This window comes from Anopheles moucheti, chromosome 3 (genome assembly GCF_943734755.1).
Source record: "Anopheles moucheti chromosome 3, idAnoMoucSN_F20_07, whole genome shotgun sequence".
In the NCBI taxonomy this organism is placed as follows: Eukaryota; Metazoa; Arthropoda; class Insecta; order Diptera; family Culicidae; genus Anopheles; species Anopheles moucheti.
The window spans coordinates 48,624,173-48,641,252 of record NC_069141.1 but is presented as its reverse complement, the minus strand read 5'-3'; the positions used below and the strand labels follow the sequence as shown (position 1 = coordinate 48,641,252).

Below are 17,080 nucleotides of genomic sequence, written 5' to 3'. Positions count from 1 at the left end.
TAAATATATTAAAGATGGCCACTATCTACTAGTGGAAACCATTACACAAATACACTTGTGTGAACGCAAATCCTTTTCAATTTTTTATCTGAAACACCACAAACTGGATGATGATGTTTGGTGATGATTACCGTACTTCGGCCCGGCTTGCAATAAACGCCTCAGAGTTGAAGTGGTTTCAGCGAGTTCTGTGTTATTTCTTTCATGTTTCACTGTACATGCCTACGTCTGAATCGCTGGCCTTTCTTTTGTTCACCTGTGTCCCACTCGAAAACAGTGTCACCGGAAGGGCTAACTAATAATGGTCGACAACCACACAAGCGGGGGGAAAGTAGATGTTACGTCTGCCGTTATCGCGTCTACAATTAATTTCAATCAGCACACAAAACTTTACACTGATAAGGAAGAAAATAAAAAGTGCAGTAACGCAGAAATTGAAGATGTTCGAACAATGAACAAACCAGCACGCCACAAATGGCGCAACTGACAGCATGGTTGCGAGTACCGTGAATGAGATATTGATGGTTCGTATGGCGCAATAGCCGTGCGTTAAAACATGCTAAATGAATAGACTTTTCCAATTGCAGCTTATAGTGCGAAGATAATATCGAATCGTTGTACAGTGCTGCTCCAATCGTAATCGAGTTCGATCCAATCAGTCGGCATGCGCACCCGCGATAAATCCAAATCCCACTCGGTGTATTGCTTGCAATTTTACATACTGCTGCTAACCGTTTGCTGGTGGACTGGTGAGAACTGAGGAAAACCGGTAAGATAACCGCTGTTTCGCATGTTTACTTACCAACGATAACATGGTCGCGTCACTGACAACAATGTAGAAGAGTGAAGGAGAATAAAGTTTGGCTAAAGGAACGAATTTGGTTGTGCAAATTCAGCTGTCCTAGTAGGCCACCATGTTATGATCTATTCCAAAGTCAAACACTAGAAACTAAAAAAAAATGCTCGGTTGGGTTCGTTGTTCGATTGAATGTGCATCTGTTGAACTGATAAGATTATTTTTCGTTTGTTTTCGGTTTTTTTCGTTGTTGTTACCCAGTGGTGTTCAATGCAACAGCATGACTGGTAGGAAGAAATGTAGCGATGTAGCGATCAAATTGTGCATTTTGTTTGTGATCAAGCTTTAGTTTTTCCCCTTTTTGTGATAAAAAGGCGGGGGCAAGCATAATTTGACCGGGATATAAAAATCAGTAGGATCCGACGAGGGTTCACCAGGAATGGGAACGACATAATCGAATGTACAGTGGGGAAAGCAAGACTGATTTGCCTCATATATGTATGTATAACTTTATAAATTCTACACGGTACACTTAGGCTTCTGCAATATTTTTTGAGTTAGGATTTATCGGTGGCCACTCATGACTTGGGTTCCATTCATAGTAAAATGTTGAATTTTAAATGTGGGAGACACGGTGGACCTTAATGTATTGCTCTTCCGTTTGATCGCTCAATACACATATGCATATTCTCAAAAAGAATATTGACTATTGACCACTATGATTCTATTGTTTGTTTGGTTACCATTTGTAGTCCTTTCCGATGGAGCATCGGTATGATAACTCTTGTCCTATCGTAGCTAAACATCATTCGTATATCTTACCTAAGAAGATGCTCAATTTTAACGGAATTTATCCTATTTATTTATACGCGTTAAAGTGTTTGCTGTACGTAAAGTGGAGGCAGTGGATAATGTTTTTCCAAGAGTATGTCCAAGATTCATGGAGAATTACCATTTTTTGTCTGCAATAACCACTCAAGTTCTTCAGAATCTACTTGTGGGAGTGGTAGATGAAGTAATACTACTACTTAATAATTAAAATTCCGTTGGTCATAAATAATGTTGGATAAAAGAAACGCAGATAGTACCAAAAAAATATATATATTTATGAAACTTTATACATGGCCTTTATAAGTAACCTTCTAAATAGTTTGCGTGTTATTACTGTTGGGAGGTTTTGTCGCTGTAGTGGTTTTCTGATATTCTTGAGCCCAAACGGCCGGTAGACCGATCTCTACGCCACACTTTTCATAACCGGCTTGTCCGCATGGATACCATCTGGACAGTTTCGTTATCTTTTCGTACAGTTTTATACCGGGACTCCGTGTTGCTCGTGTCTGAAAGAATAGCAACTTAAATCTCACCCCTTATAGGCAATACTTTCACACTCAGCTCTTACCTGGGAGTGTGCAACAATTTTGTAATCTTTCGTGAAAAGATCATTTTTCTCTCCGTAAGTCATCAGATGTTCTAGGGCCGACAGTTGAAGATCGTTTGGTTCATATCGTCCATAGTCACCCATAAAGCAAACGGCCAGTGACATGTTGGCGTACGCGTTAGCCGTATCCCACCCACGCCCAACATACACGTTTCCATCACCACCGATCTGGAATATGGCTTGGAAAAGCTGAATAATCCGATCGACATAATAGCTGTAAATATAACACCTACGTAAAAATTGCTCGGTATGTCCTGGAGATTCCGCTCAGCGATCGCTGCATCCTGAAGTGTGCGCATCTTGATGGAGCAAACGTGCACATCGGGACAGTTCTCCGAGTGGACGCCTATGTGAGTTATCAGCACGTACGGTATGGGGTGTGTCAGCTCGTACGGTCCATGTACATTCTGTGCACCCCAGTTGTTACGATCAATGACCACGTGCCCATTTCCGAGATTGGGAACTACACAAGGGGTCTTTCAATGAGTGAAATTTTTGAATGAACCCCCAATCACACACCTGCACCGGGGTCGTAAAGATGATACTCACTGGACTTGGAATAAGAATCGTCCTCAAAAAATATTTCCCTACTGATGATCTTATCGCTCGAAGGGTATGTTAGGTAGATAACGTAAAACAGTAGTACCATTCCTGCGATTATGAATAGAAAGATTATGCTATAGACGATAACGCGTTCATACTTCAACCCCGTTGGTGTATTTGGTGGCATCAGCTTGTTTTGATTGTTGTTTCCATCTGAAAAAGAAAAAAAGAGAGATGACGTAGAAGAGTTTATATGAGAATAATTTCTTTCTATATTTGATGTGATCAGAAACGTAATAGATTACTTCAACGTCCTTCAAACGTTCCGGTTTGCGATAATTCACTGATATGATGCACTTATCTGACGCTTATCGAGGAATAACTCAGTTGAGGGTAGGCCCTCTATGTTCTACTGCTACTAAATGTACTCATGATGGAGTGGCCCGGTGGTGTATTTGGTAGCGGCACTGTTTCCACACGACAGGATCGAGACGAAAACCCATCCGGACCGTTTTCTTCGTAGCACGGACTACATATCCAGCTACGTGATAAAAATGTCCATACGGCTATTCTTACGAACAAAGAAAAAATGCATTCATTGTACCCAAAATGATAACATGGTTCATAAAATATCTAAACAACATTACATTGTACACGGGGAACCCCAAGGAACCGCAAACCTTGGGAATTTATACGGTCCATTTTAAAGTAGAGCACAGAGTCCGCGTTTGTAATGCATGAGAAAAGAGAAAACTGAAATTAACTTCTCATGGTGCACTTTCGTAGATTATAGTATCCCAGTTTGTGGGATCTTTATCTAACGTGGCTTGCAACCTCTTTTGATATTAAGAACTGTTCTTAAAAATCAATAAATGCATGCTTCTACTCAAATTGTACCGGAATCTTACAGAGCCCCGGCCAATCGTACCCTGCTTGCTGAAATAGTGAAGAAAAACGTTCTGTGATAACCTATCTTTGAATTTCCCAAGAGAGTTGGGTATGTTCATCCCTTTCTTTAAACATGATAAAAAAGGATATTTGCTCTGAATTATTTTTTTTGAAATATGTGAGTTTTTATTATTTAACCTGTGATGGAGGACCAGAAGTCGCATACTAAAATATTTACAAGAAAAACTATGACTAGATACGTATCGCTACATTGATGATCGCAAGATACATCCATTAACCTTATATCCTTAAACGAGTATAGACGATGCTTTCATTTTGCTGGTTACTCTTCTTCGATGTTTTTGCGATATAATAGGAGTGGATTTTGAATTCCGTTGCGCTCATTGTAATTATGCTCTTCGTCCCAGACGCTGGGAAAGCCAAGTTCTGCTCCACAATGGGCGTACGCTTGCGTGCCGCAAGGATTCCACCGAGGAAGTCGGATCAGTTTCGCGTACAGCTGATCACCCGGACTGGTAGTGGTGGGTTTGGTCTGCAATAAAAGGGTAAACATAAATTACCCGTATTGTCATTTTTGTTAGAATGAGCCAATCAGAATTTCGAACCTGTCGCCGTGTTACAAGCTTATAGTCGTTGGAAAGCTTGCGATGAACAACGCCGTATGTGAGAAGATGCTGCAAAGCTGACATTTGTGTATCTTTCGGTCCGTAATTTTGAAAGTATCCCATGAAGCACACGGATAGTGTTCGGTTTTGGTACGCATTTGAAATGTCCCAACCGCGACCGACGTACACATTGCCATCGGCACCGAGCTATATTGGGGAAAAATTCAAATGTAAAAAAAGCTCCCAAGGGTCTGAATTCGGTCGGATTTGAAAAGCTTACATAGAAATTGCTAGGAATGTCGGGCAGATATCGCTCGCCGATGGCTGCATCCTGCAACATGCGCATCCTGTTTGAACAGTCATGCACACCGGAACAGTTCTTGGTGGCTACGCCTATGTGGGTAACAAGCACATACTCGACCGGATGTTCCAGCGGGACTGTAGCGTGCGCCCCATGTTGAGATCCCCAGTTACGCCGCTCGATGATCATATGGCTGTTGCCGAGATTGGGCACTGCGGAGAGATCAATCTGTCGAAATTAATCGGAAGCCTAATTGTTAATTCCGCCATCTTCATACTGTCCGGCTAATTGCTGCGCTAAATTGTACGATCACTTACTCGTCCGTCGGTGGTAGTTGTTGTCGAACAGTATCTCCCGGTCAATGTCAACGGGACCGTGGACCTGGTTCACGATGAAGTAGATAGCGGTAGAAAATCCAACGATCGCGAAAAATATCAGCGCACCATAGATGAAGTACCGTTCCTGCCGAAGGGTCGATGGTTCCGTTGAAGGTAGCCCGCGATTCTGATTGTTGCGGCCGGCTATGGGACGGAGTGGGATGGGGGAAAACGTAATAAAATTCAGTCAAGCTCTGCACTCAATGCGCACCATTGTGCATCAACCGCAAACATATTGGTTTTATCATAGGGTTGGGTTTTAAGTAAAGCTGCACACACAACAGTGACGGTTGGGTAAACACTGCGGTCGCGCTATGCTTGTTGGTAAATATTGTATTGTCACCCATTCGTTTTCGCACCAACCTTTTTCAGATGGGGACTATTTAGTGGTGTTCTTAAGCACGCTACTTCCTATATGCCATATACTTCCAGTATAAGTTTTCTTCGCTTAACTTAGTTAATCGCTAATGAATTACACATTCAAAAAAAGCAAACTAAACCGAAGGTTATGCGTCCAACACTGTATTTTGCACTTTGTGTGATAGTATTTGTCTCGTGAACATTTTTGAAGTAGAGTTCATACTCTTATTTACTGCATGGTTTACCGCGATGCAGTAAGAAAATGCGTACTATTAGAAAGTTTCGTATAATTTGCCCAAATTAATTCAACAAATATTAAAATCACATAATTCACTTGCCAATGATTATGAAATAATCAAGTCAATATAATTGTTATCGTACATTGAGCTATTTAAAATTTTAATAGCTTTTGTTTACATTGGTATTTGTTGGTAGTCGATGCATTGAGTCCAAATAGCTAATCCTAATAACAATTCAGACCGATCTAGTAGATAAGGATATTATCATAAAGTTCTATTTATTGGCAAGGTACACCAAAACCGATAACGATTGAAGAATTAAAACCATAAATTATGAAGTATGATTAAGCGGCCGTTACGATCACAGCGAATCAGGCTCCTAACAGATAACCTGGATCTAATCCCATCGTACATAAAGGCGTAGTTTGTTCAAAGAATCATGTTGCTGTTTAAGTGTGAAACAGTTATTGTTAATGTTAGCGAGACTTGCCTACGATGCATGCTGTGTAGATAAACTTTGAAATCGACAAAATTTGATCTCGAAGGTGAATTATTGTTAAGTGGTACAATACTAGATTTAATGTAGCTCACATCGTAAGAATGATGTTGATATAAATGTGATGTTGTTTTGGAATGAGCAGTGTGTGCTCACGAAATGTGCGACGTCTTTTTCAAAATGTCTGTTTAGCGTTTAGACATATTGCAATTTATATAGAAATTGTAAACAAAATAGTAACATTTACGTTTGAGATACTACGGAACGCCATCTACTGGAAAACGTCATTAAGTAAATCACAATTCTAACATAATGTTTAATATTTGAGAACAGGAAAATCAGCCTAGACGCTAAAAATATTTTATAGAATGCTTAATTCTATCTGGACCAAACCAACTCCATCTAGAGTTGATTATTCGCTTACGTGGCTCACATAAAGCGTTTCAGTAATTTGGACACAATATGCAACGCGAAAACAATGCAACGCCCAGTTCGTATATGGAATGCATAATAATAAATGAGGTCTCTTTGCTTTTTATATTGTAAAACAACACATTGAAAAGGTAATGCAATCTCACTCATTCGACTTGTTTAAGTTGAACACATGGGCATGGTGCGTATTGCTCCACGCTCCTCTATTAGCACTGCGATCAGTACTCGCTTCTTGTGTTCAAAGAACGACCTAGCACAAGGTTGTGTTCAATGTGACTATAGTACGCGAGTGGAATGAAATTTTCTTGGATGCAGTTCGAAGTAAAAATGTTAATCCCGGTATGGGAACATTAAGTAAAGTTGAGCATTGTGGGGTTTTGAAAGTAATAACATAGTACTTTTTATTTCCTGACATCCTGAATCCAATCCATAAGAAAATGTGTTAATCAAATTGCATACATTCGTGTATTGTACAAAGCATTATCTAAAGAAATCACATAAATGTTGTAAGAATAAATCGGCAACGAATTCTTAAACCATTCAATGATGCATTCCAACGAATTGTTTTTGTCATGCTGCGTGTCACATCATCAAGGCTTATCGTGCGAGTCATGCATGCTTGCAAAAACTCAATAAATTGTTTCATTGCAAAAGGTTTGTGCACAGCTTCCCCCAGCAGTTCACGTCGCGGGATGAGTTGCTTTTGGATATAAACATGTGTTTTTGCCCACTATAAGCAGTGACGATAGGCAACAAGAAGAGAACGGTGGGAGGAAAAATGTTTTTCTTTTTTTTTCGTACGAAAATAGCCACAAGTGTAAACATGCCCAGGGACGGAATCTAGTTTGATGCTGGAGAAATGAAGTTGCACTGAACTGGATGGATTCTTTAAACTCGGTCTCAATGAAATCATGCTGAGAGAGCAAAAGCGAGAGAGGATTTTGATGTTATCGAATTAGATTTTAGCACACTGGCGAATGATCATGATCATACGATGGAAATTTTTATACACACTTCGGGAAGAACTAGCGAAACTGCGTGCCGATGACTGTGATGGGGAATTCCGTAGCAGCGGACGTCTGTCACTGGAGCAGGCGTTCGGTTCCGTGCAGCTTCCGGTTCCACCGTAGATGAGTGTGGCCAATGACACACCGGAAGTCGTCGGATCTGCGTCAAACGTACCGGGCGATACACCGCCGGTCACGGCTGACGTCAACGGGAATGAGCCAGAGGATGAGGACACGTGCGACGGGGTAGATGATGCGGGTGATACAGACTGCTGGGAGGCAGGCAAGGAGGTCCCGGGTACCGGGGAAGAAGATTTCGAATGTCTACGGTGATAATATTTACGCTTCCGCTGGAACAGATTGACCGCCGCGGTTGTCGTCGAGTGACGCTCTTTGTTGTGGATTTTGAGCAACAGTTTCATGGCGCTTCACGGTCTAATTGAAACGGATCGGATCACAGCTGGTTCATGGTTTTGGGATGGCCTAGAACGAAACAGTAAACACTGCGCTGCTAGCCCACGAAACAAACTCTGTCACTTTTGGCGAACAGTTGCGCGGCACTGAACTATGCGACTGAGACTACTTTTGGCAATGGTTTGGAGCATTGAATCGAAAGCAGGATTTCCCGGAAGCACCTGCACGAACAGAACACGTGCTACTCCGTCTGTACGTCTGTCTGTCTATCGATATACGTCCAGTGGACCGACAAAACCAATGCATCCCACTCGGTCACGGATTATCCATTACCGCGGGACTTTCTCTTTTGGGTCGCGCGTTTTAACACGAGGACACTACGGATTTAAATTCAATTAGCGATCGACACCGTAGCTCTCGATGGCACTGTTTTATGATACGCGCACACGTTCATACTCCACGCGACTAGAACTTAACGTGGACTACACGTTAATCCACCCGCTGCTGGTATGTGGTCAGTTACAGGCGCGTTTGCGAAGCTCTCGCGATGTAACGTACGTACAGACCGGAGTAAGACTGACACAGACGAACCTGTCGTCGTTGTTTGTTTGGCACACGAGATGAAACGGCCACTATTCGGTTGGTGTGCGTATGCGCGCTGTTTGCATACTTGTACATATTCGTACGTGAGGCGGATTTGTTGTTCGTTAAGTGATGATCAACGGTACGCTCCACGAAACGCGTTGCTGATGAGCAGCGAAATTGCTTACAATTGATGAGTGGATAGCCAGTAAATGTAGGATAAGTTGGTGACAAATTTATGTACATTTCTCTTAGAGAAAATAGCAATAATGTTGTTCAATAGTTTTATTGCGTGTTGTACAAATTGAATGGTATAAAGTATCGACAGATCAGAAACAAGAACTATAAATACAGTAGCTTTATTACTATTACTAATGTTAAGCTACAGATTCCGATCTAAAGTCGTGCATCAACTATGAAGAGACCTTACTTCAGAACAGAACGGTAGTTAAGTTTTGTAATTTTGATCGCCAGATGGCAAGCTAACTTAACTACTCTTTACAATCAAGCTCTGTTAAAATGAAGCAACTCATAAACATGGGCATATGTTTATAATTAAATATAACATGCATATAGAAAGATAGTTCATATTTAAAAAAAATCCACAAACACAATGAGCAATAGTAATATACCGATCGACAAATAATGATCAACAATGACTTGTCTTAGTTTCCAAAAGTTCATTTCTTAAAGTTGAGCTTTTTTCCATTTGTTTCAGTTGCTTTTGAAGCGAAACATTAGAATTACTGAGAACATATCTTCTTCTTGTTTATTATTTATAAAAATGCGCATATCAATTGTAAAAAACAAAACGAAAGGGAAGCCCTTTTAAAAGCGTCGCGAGATTGCCTCTTTGCTTAGACTGGCTTGGGATTTCCCACGTGATGATAATTGCTTTCAGCTATTGGTATAGGACCGTACCGATGCGATCTCATAACAACAAATACTTGCAAGGTTCGTTTCGACGGAATTGAATGGTGCTGTATATTATACTGAAAGGGTGTGTTTAGCGAGAAGTTGCGCAATGTCTCAGTACTTCCAGCAGTATTATTTCAACTAATCCCATGATATAATACTCTTGCATGGGGATTCTTGCAAAGATGTCCTCACATTGTCTTAAACCGTTTAAAGGGGTTACTTGAATTACCCATTGGCCAGTGCTGTCTTCCCACCGGAAGCCCCAACAGTTTGACTTCCTATTCCCAACTTCCGCCCCTCCAAGCAGCAGCAGAGCAAAACTTACTTGCAATTCGACTGGCTTCGACGGTTGCATCCATGTACTGGTAGATCGTAACGGCACCTTGGTACTGGGTCATCGGACCTATGACGACGTCGCTGGAGTTGGATAGGTTGATGACGCTCGTGGCCGCCGGTTGGACGGTCGTATTTCCGCCATTACCCGTACTGAGACCGTTCTGATGGTTCGTGGCCATACCCGGACTGTCCGCATGCTGTGCGTACCGCGCACCCAGACTCCCCACAGGTGCAGCCGGCGGGAATGCATTGTGCTGATGGAAACTATTGTACCGCGGATGTATCCTCATGAGCGCGTTTGCCACCGAATCTGGCACCGCACCGGTCGTTGACGCACTTGCGTTCTCCATTCCGATATCGGATTGGTTGGCTACTTGGTATGCCGATCACGGATCCGCCTGGAGTAGTTTGGGCAGTCCTTCACGCGACCGCGTTTATACACGCACTCTCAGTACGGCTTACCCGTTCGCGATCGAAACGTTACTGACAATTGTTCGAGGAAAGGCCAGATCAACTCTACCAGCAACCCTTCAAGGTGTTGCTTTTGTGTGTAAGTGCAAAGTGAGACTGATTTGATTCGCGATTCCGGTTTGCAGCGCGCACAGCTTCGAACCCGATCGTGAGTAATAAATAGCGCGGGAAATTTTGTCGATGACGTATCAGTCCGGTTCTTGATATGTTAGAACGTTAAGCAGTATCTAACGATCATTGCTTTGGTGGTGGTGTAATAGAATCAGCTTGAATGGTGGCACGTTTTCAATACAGTCATTTAACGGAGACGAATGTTAAAGTTTTATAGCAAAGGATGTTTAGACAAGAGTGCACAACAATTCGACGTAATTTTAGATAGTTTTTTTTAATTAATTTCATGCTTAACGATAAGATTGCTGTTGCGAGTATCGAACTTTATCAATATTAGCCTTATATTTTAGATAATACTTTTTACTACGTTGAATAGATGCTTGCAAACCGTAAAGCTTTTTAAGAATCTTGTTTGAATGAACTGTTTGATACGTAACAAAAGTTTAGAAGAATTTTTTGTTCAAGAAGAACGGCCAGGCCGTATTGCTTAGAAGTAACGTTAACTTAATCTAGTATAAAATTCACATTCGTTTGAACACATTTCCTTCTCCAAGCAGTGAAAGGTCACCTTATCCCGGGTGTGTTCGGCCTTTGTTTAGAAGATTTAATGCGCATAACATTTAAAAAAACATAAATTCAACAAGCATTAACATCAATCAAATAACTCCGGAAACAATCGTTATAACAAGTTTAAAGGATATCTTTTTGAACACCAACAGTAATAATACTTACCAATTCAGTCTTTTATGTTTAGATATAATAGTTTTAGCTAATTTTAATGTTTAATTTAATTATATTTTTTTTATTTTTCTGTTGAAATAAGGATATCATATCAAAACGATCTATTCTGCATCAGGTGATTGAGCACTGGATTTTAAATTTTTAGCGCCATTATTTACCACGTTGTTTAAATTTTTGAATTTGAATTTCTTCATTCACGTGCACGAGGGGTCCAACGGTGGCAATGGTCCAATAGTAACTGGCAACTATTTTTGAATTTTACTTTATTCGGGTGTTAGTTTACAAAGTTATTGTTTGACATTAGTATTTTTTTTTGTAGATTTTATTTATCGAAAAGGAAAATTTTATGATAATAGTTATGAGTAAGCGTATAAAAATTAAATTGAAGCCTTAAACAATAAAATGTCCTCCACGATACCCACTGTTGAACAGCGCGTAGTGACAGCCCTCTGTTGAGCAGTTGTCAAAATTGTTTATCAACAACATTCTCCGCGATCGACAAACCGGGAAATATGGAAACAGCTCCAAGGAAAAGTGCAGCCAAAATTAAAAGAAATTCCAACGAAACATCAGCCGACTCAAGTTCCGCTCATAGACCACAAAATATAAAAGTGTTGTTTAACGCGTTTCAAAAGTATGGTGCTCAAAACCCAGAAGAAATATCAAAGGTACTGCAGAATCTGCCTTGTCTGGATGAATATGTGAACGATTTTGCCACCATGAGTGAGGAGCGTGTGCTGACCAAGATGCAAAACAGTCCCGAATTTGCGCAGTGTGCGTCGTGGAGCGAGGTTATGGACTCCGTCGGATTCCGTGACACATGCAACAATGAGCTCCCTTTGGCGTTGCGTACCATCGCATACACGGAAAAGTTTCCTAAACCGGAAAATGCAAACGGTGTTGACTTTCACCTGCTGTACCTGAACCTGGCGAACATGATGATGGGACAACCGATAATGCTAATGAATCACAACACGCAGAAAGTGCTGAAACAAGTGTACGAGGTATGGAAAGATATACGAACATTTTGCGTTTACCTTCATTACCTAATGGTTGTGCTTTTAGGAAACTGTTTTACAAACATCACAGTCGGACCAAAAAGAAGAAATTGCCATACTGCACGAAACACTGAAAACGATGCGAAAGCCAGTACCGTCCGTCGATGATCCGAGAACAATGACCGACATGAGGCTTTTCTTTGCCGATCCCAACATAAACCCATTTCGACTGCCAATCGAACGGATATGTTCCAACCATCTGTAAGTATGAAATGTATCTGTTTACGATCGGTCGCTACGTTATGTGTACGAGCCGGTGAAAACTAATTACGCAGTGTATAGACTCGATCCGACCATTCGGCGTACGTGGTGTATTCAGTGGTTCAAAAGGAACACACAACGTAGAGATCGATCGCGAACATTTGGTGCCGTGACCAGGATCACAACGTAAGCATCGATCGCGAACAGTATCAATATATGTTCCGTTGTAAGTCTTTCTCTTAAATAAACAGCAATGCACCACTGCAATCACGCTTTGGTTGTTTATTAATTTAATTACTTGATCAGGGTTAGTACAAATCTCGATATTTTGTGTTAGTTAACATGTTCATTCGTCCGATGTGTTTGATATTCAGTTCATTTACATCAAGATAGTTGTTAATATGCAATTTGCATTTGCTATGCCGTTGCCGAATGTTATGATTGTTTGTCTTTGGTTTTAAAACATTTCTCCAGATAGGATTGCTTTTTTTCCTCTCAATGGGCAAAGAGCAGAATAAAAATTGTCAACTAAATGATATGAAATAACGCACGGTCTAAAGTGTGCCATTAGGAACAATATTTAGTAGTTTATATGTGTGCTAGGGAACAATATTGATATATAATAAATACGTTACGATCAATCTTTCCACGCATTGTGAAGGGAAATATGTGTATCTAAATGACAATGCGGTGTACGCGTGTGGCATAAATTTGTATAAAAAAGATTTATAAAAATAGTCATTGGTGATTTGCTCTGTTCATAATGTACCAAGTGTTTGAGGCTTTGCAAAAACATTCACAATGTAATGAACGGGGTGGTTTGTTTTGATTTGCTTTTGCTGCAACATGTTCAATCTATTCTCCACATTTTTTGGTGGCAGGGTTTACATTCGTCGTGGATTGTTGTTGTTATTATAATTTTTGCACTGCTAACAGCTATTGTAAAACATACGTTTAAACACTTGTTTTTGTTCTATCTGTTATGTATGTACGCTATCAAGAATATGCTTTATTGTTTATTATTTTATTTCCCATTCAATCGGTCACATCTTTCCGCTGCGTGCAACCCACTGCTGTTTGATAATTTATCCGGTAAATTGTGGAAATGTTGCGTGACGAAAATTCTTCAACAGTATGGGAAGGATGACCGTATTTTTTGTGTACAACTCTGCTAGGTAGGATTGTCTGATTGATTTGATAGGTTCTCACTGCAAGCGCGAACAGCACAGGGGAAGAGCGTGAAGTGGAGGAAGTGAACCTGTACGCTTGTATTTGGATAAAGCTTACCCCGGACAACCAGTGGCACAAGAGTTGTGTCCATGTTAACGTTACGTTCAACCGACTGACGGTTATAATTGAAAGCATGGTACAGGCATGCGGTACAAAAATAATGGTTAAAACCTTTAATCTTTAATAAGCGATGCTACAAAAATATGCATGTTTGTGCTCTTTGCCAGCTACGGTTTCACGGTTCCATCTCTAAGCGATGTTACAGTGTATTGATCTAACGGGTTGTAATTTGTTTTTCTTTAGTACCTTTCCCTCCATTTCGTCTGTGTAAATATTGTTCCATCCAATTCACGAGATATTCACTCCAACAAGTAACATCAATCTTGCGTTCAGTAGACATACAGTTCTAGTTATAGGCAATCCTTGTCTTACTCTTTCTACATTTTCCTTTCCCATGCAAACGAGCGATTCAAAAGCTATGCTTTGTCCAAGCACCGAAGGTGAGCGCGTATGGTGGTGTGTATGATATGTGATAACAACTGAATCTAAACCTATCGAAACAAGTAGCAAATGCACCTAGTTTATGTGCGGCCAACACTATAGTTTGAAAGAATATCTCGAATACTAATTTATCAGATACATATACAGATTATCACAGCAACATCCGAAACGAAAGCTAGGATGGACAATTAATCGGCAACGGTTTTGATATAAGGTTTCTTTTTTTGGTTTCTGTGTAGTAAGGAGTCAGTCCCTTTCACGAACCATCATTCCGTCATGCGTTGTAAGTATCGTAAAGGAGGGCCCTTTGTGCGCGTATGTGTCGATAGGTTTAATCTTTTGAGAGGATTGTCTTACAGCTCAGATACATCGGTTAGTGTGTTAGATTCATTTCAAGTACCATTACTACTAGTGTACACAGTAGTGTGATGCCTTAACCTATGTCTAAAACAGTTCTGTTCAAATGATTTAATGAGAAAATGTCTCCCTTTCCCGGTTCTAGCTAATATTAACATGACCATTCCACGAGGTGGATGTCGAATGGGCCTTTAGAAGGTGGGAAAAATAGGTTCCCAGACAGTTAGATCGATGTGTTGTGATTTATATATTAATGTATCCATCATATGTTCCCCCGTAGAGTTTCAAGTGCTGTAGCTAATGGAATGGGGGTTTGCATTAGATGATTGGAGTGCTAGCATTATGCTTTCGGATCGCAACATACAGACACATACACACATGTTTATAACAACATACAGTAGAATTTCGTACAATGGATCAGTTTTGCGCATGGACATCTTAGTGGGTTTGAAACATGCATTCAATCATCGTATTATTTTAAATTACATGTGTTTGTTTGCAGTGCCCGTACATAGTATGTGTGTAATAATGCTACTTTTGAAATTCATTCACTCTTTTATAACGTACAATGAAGTACGATACGCAACGATCAACTACGGTGTGGGTTTTTTCACATTTCTTTTCGTAATGCCGCCTGCGGTGGTAACGACACGTTTTTGTTTCATTGATGTAAACAAAATTGTATGCTATTAACAAACCGGCCATCAAAGCGGTGGCGATCGTCTCGACTTACGATATTTTGATTTAAGTGAATAAAAGTACTCCGAAAAAGCACACTATTTAAAAGAAACAGGTGCACAGGCGACCTCACCATGGCGATTAATTGTAAAATGTACAGGACTAACAATGTTCGGTACTTCTTCTACTCATGTTCGGTGAAACGTGCACTTTGGCAATCACATCACATCTAGGGGAACAGCTTTCTTATCTTATTGATTTGCTTGGTTTGTTTTTTTTTATATATCAATCGCGAGCACCAGTTCTCTCGCAAACTTCGAGCTTTTCTCTGTGTATGTTCACCATTACACAGCTCATGTTCTTGTGTTTTCTTTTGAGCAATAGATTAAAGACTTTCGTTAGTCGTAGTGATGGATAATGGGTAGCAGGTAAAGGTAAATGGCGAAAGAACGTCACTAAGTGTACGTTGGGTGATTGTCAAGGATCAATGCTATACGGACCAAACGGAGGTAAGGAAGTGTATGTTGTACGCACAACAGAGGTAAGGATGTTTATCATAAATAGAAGGACTATGGGTGAACGGTTCGTTTGGTCTAATATTTTTAAAACGTACATACACACATACATTCCCTGACACACGTACGCACGCATACTTATAACAAATACACACACGCACACCCACAAAAACACACTTGAAACATACATTATTATATGTTTACATGCTTACAGGTGCTTATTGAAATATGAATGGAAAGTAATGGGATGCATTTCTTAATAACATTGTTTCTACAGGCTATGCGACACGTCTTGCGAGCGTGCGAGTGTGTGTGTGTGCATTAACGCTATTTCTAGATTCATATTTATCTATAGTAATAATTCCTTCAAATGGCGTGGCGGATCGGCTGCACAACTGCAATACCGATGGGTTGGCAACCATCCGATCGATGCGATTGCACCTGCGTTTCCAGTTGATCCTCTACCATCATCATTTGTTATGATTTGTTTTTTTTTTGCTTTTTGTCGGAATAAATTAGAATGAGCTACGCTATCCTCTCGTTCTGAGTGATTTACTTTTTATATACTTTATCTTGCACTCCATCGTTATCTTGTTCTCTCTTTCGACTTTGATCTCCCTCTATACTTCATCATCATCGTTTTAATGCATATGTATATCCATATTACGAATGCAACAGCAATGTTTGATTGTTTTTAGATACATTTAGCTTTGTGATATGTACAACGATTCGCTTATTCAGTGTGTGCGTTATTTTTATCTCCAGTACGTTTACTTGAGCTTGTAATGGGCAGCCTACAAAGGATGTAGGAAAATTAATCATGATTCAACGTAAGAAATGTCTTAATTTTGGTATAGCAATGATGTTTTGCGTTGTGGTATTGAAAGAAGTGGTGATTTAATGTGAAGCGAGATAAATGAATGCAAAGCAGAAACAATTGAATTACTTAAATAACTATATAATCTGGGATTGTATCTTTTCTGTGCAACAGCGTTGTTTGTTGTAAAAAGTATGATTTTTTAATGTACGTTTTGCATTTATATGTTAGCTGTTTCAGCTCGAGTTGGTTAATATTTACGGGATAAGACACGGAAGGATACGTTCAAAGATCAGAATGCTGCGCCTTGCCATACCTACTTCAATCTAAGTTCGTATTCAATATTACATCTCATCTCATCAGACTTGTGCATTAACATTTGCTTTTTTCGCTGAACTTTGCTAGACGGTGTGCGACATTCAAAATTTTACCCATTATGCTTTACAATCCGATGCCTCACTCCATTTAACAACGGATCCACGGATGTTGTGGAATTGACATACTTTATGTTCTTATGTTTGATTTTTTAAATTTAGTTTTTGTTTCGATAACACATCATGTAGAATTTCAAGTGCTTTATGTTTTAATTGCCTTTTTGTTGAAAAATGCTCTTCACAACACACGCGTTTCAACACAGTGATTCATGG

General features: G+C 40.1%; 3 protein-coding genes across 4 annotated transcripts; 1 reads left to right on the top strand and 2 right to left on the bottom strand.

Annotated features, from left to right (window-relative positions):
* Positions 1–1,938: 1,938 nt before the first annotated feature.
* Positions 1,939–3,209, bottom strand: LOC128302782 (peptidoglycan-recognition protein LA-like). Its single transcript, XM_053039633.1, has 5 exons — positions 3,206–3,209; positions 2,784–2,990; positions 2,468–2,697; positions 2,196–2,402; positions 1,939–2,133 (listed from the first exon to the last, which is right to left on the bottom strand). The coding sequence occupies exons 1-5, from the start codon at positions 3,207–3,209 to the stop codon at positions 1,939–1,941; spliced, it is 843 nt and encodes a 280-aa protein (XP_052895593.1).
* A 630-nt stretch (positions 3,210–3,839) lies between these two features.
* Positions 3,840–10,263, bottom strand: LOC128301037 (peptidoglycan-recognition protein LA-like). Of its 2 annotated transcripts, none has more exons than XM_053037337.1 (5): positions 9,743–10,263; positions 4,910–5,113; positions 4,572–4,804; positions 4,292–4,498; positions 3,840–4,218 (listed from the first exon to the last, which is right to left on the bottom strand). In XM_053037337.1, the coding sequence occupies exons 1-5, from the start codon at positions 10,101–10,103 to the stop codon at positions 4,009–4,011; spliced, it is 1,215 nt and encodes a 404-aa protein (XP_052893297.1). In that variant the 5' UTR covers positions 10,104–10,263; the 3' UTR covers positions 3,840–4,008. The 2 variants fall into 2 exon arrangements, with proteins under 2 accessions (XP_052893297.1, XP_052893296.1); XM_053037336.1 differs by lacking the exon at positions 9,743–10,263 and adding an exon at positions 7,511–8,484.
* Positions 10,264–11,576: 1,313 nt separating this feature from the next.
* On the top strand, positions 11,577–12,724 carry LOC128301376 (uncharacterized). Its single transcript, XM_053037821.1, has 2 exons — positions 11,577–12,080; positions 12,142–12,724. The coding sequence occupies exons 1-2, from the start codon at positions 11,589–11,591 to the stop codon at positions 12,337–12,339; spliced, it is 690 nt and encodes a 229-aa protein (XP_052893781.1). The 5' UTR covers positions 11,577–11,588; the 3' UTR covers positions 12,340–12,724.
* The last annotated feature ends 4,356 nt before the right edge of the window (positions 12,725–17,080 follow it).

Bases quoted from the DNA above. Each gene is read 5' to 3' on its own strand.
- LOC128302782 (XM_053039633.1), bottom strand. The intron at 2,698-2,783 runs GTGAGTATCATC...CCCCTTGTGTAG, and splicing joins CGATTCTTATTCCAAGTCCA to TTCCCAATCTCGGAAATGGG. The intron at 2,403-2,467 runs GTAGGTGTTATA...GCCATATTCCAG, and splicing joins ACATACCGAGCAATTTTTAC to ATCGGTGGTGATGGAAACGT.
- LOC128301037 (XM_053037336.1), bottom strand. From the start codon at position 7,925: ATGAAACTGTTGCTCAAAATCCACAACAAAGAGCGTCACTCGACGACA. The intron at 5,114-7,510 runs GTGTGTATAAAA...TCCGTCCCATAG, and splicing joins TTTCGCTAGTTCTTCCCGAA to CCGGCCGCAACAATCAGAAT. The intron at 4,499-4,571 runs GTAAGCTTTTCA...TCCCCAATATAG, and splicing joins ACATTCCTAGCAATTTCTAT to CTCGGTGCCGATGGCAATGT.
- LOC128301376 (XM_053037821.1), top strand. From the start codon at position 11,589: ATGGAAACAGCTCCAAGGAAAAGTGCAGCCAAAATTAAAAGAAATTCC. The intron at 12,081-12,141 runs GTATGGAAAGAT...TTGTGCTTTTAG, and splicing joins TGCTGAAACAAGTGTACGAG to GAAACTGTTTTACAAACATC.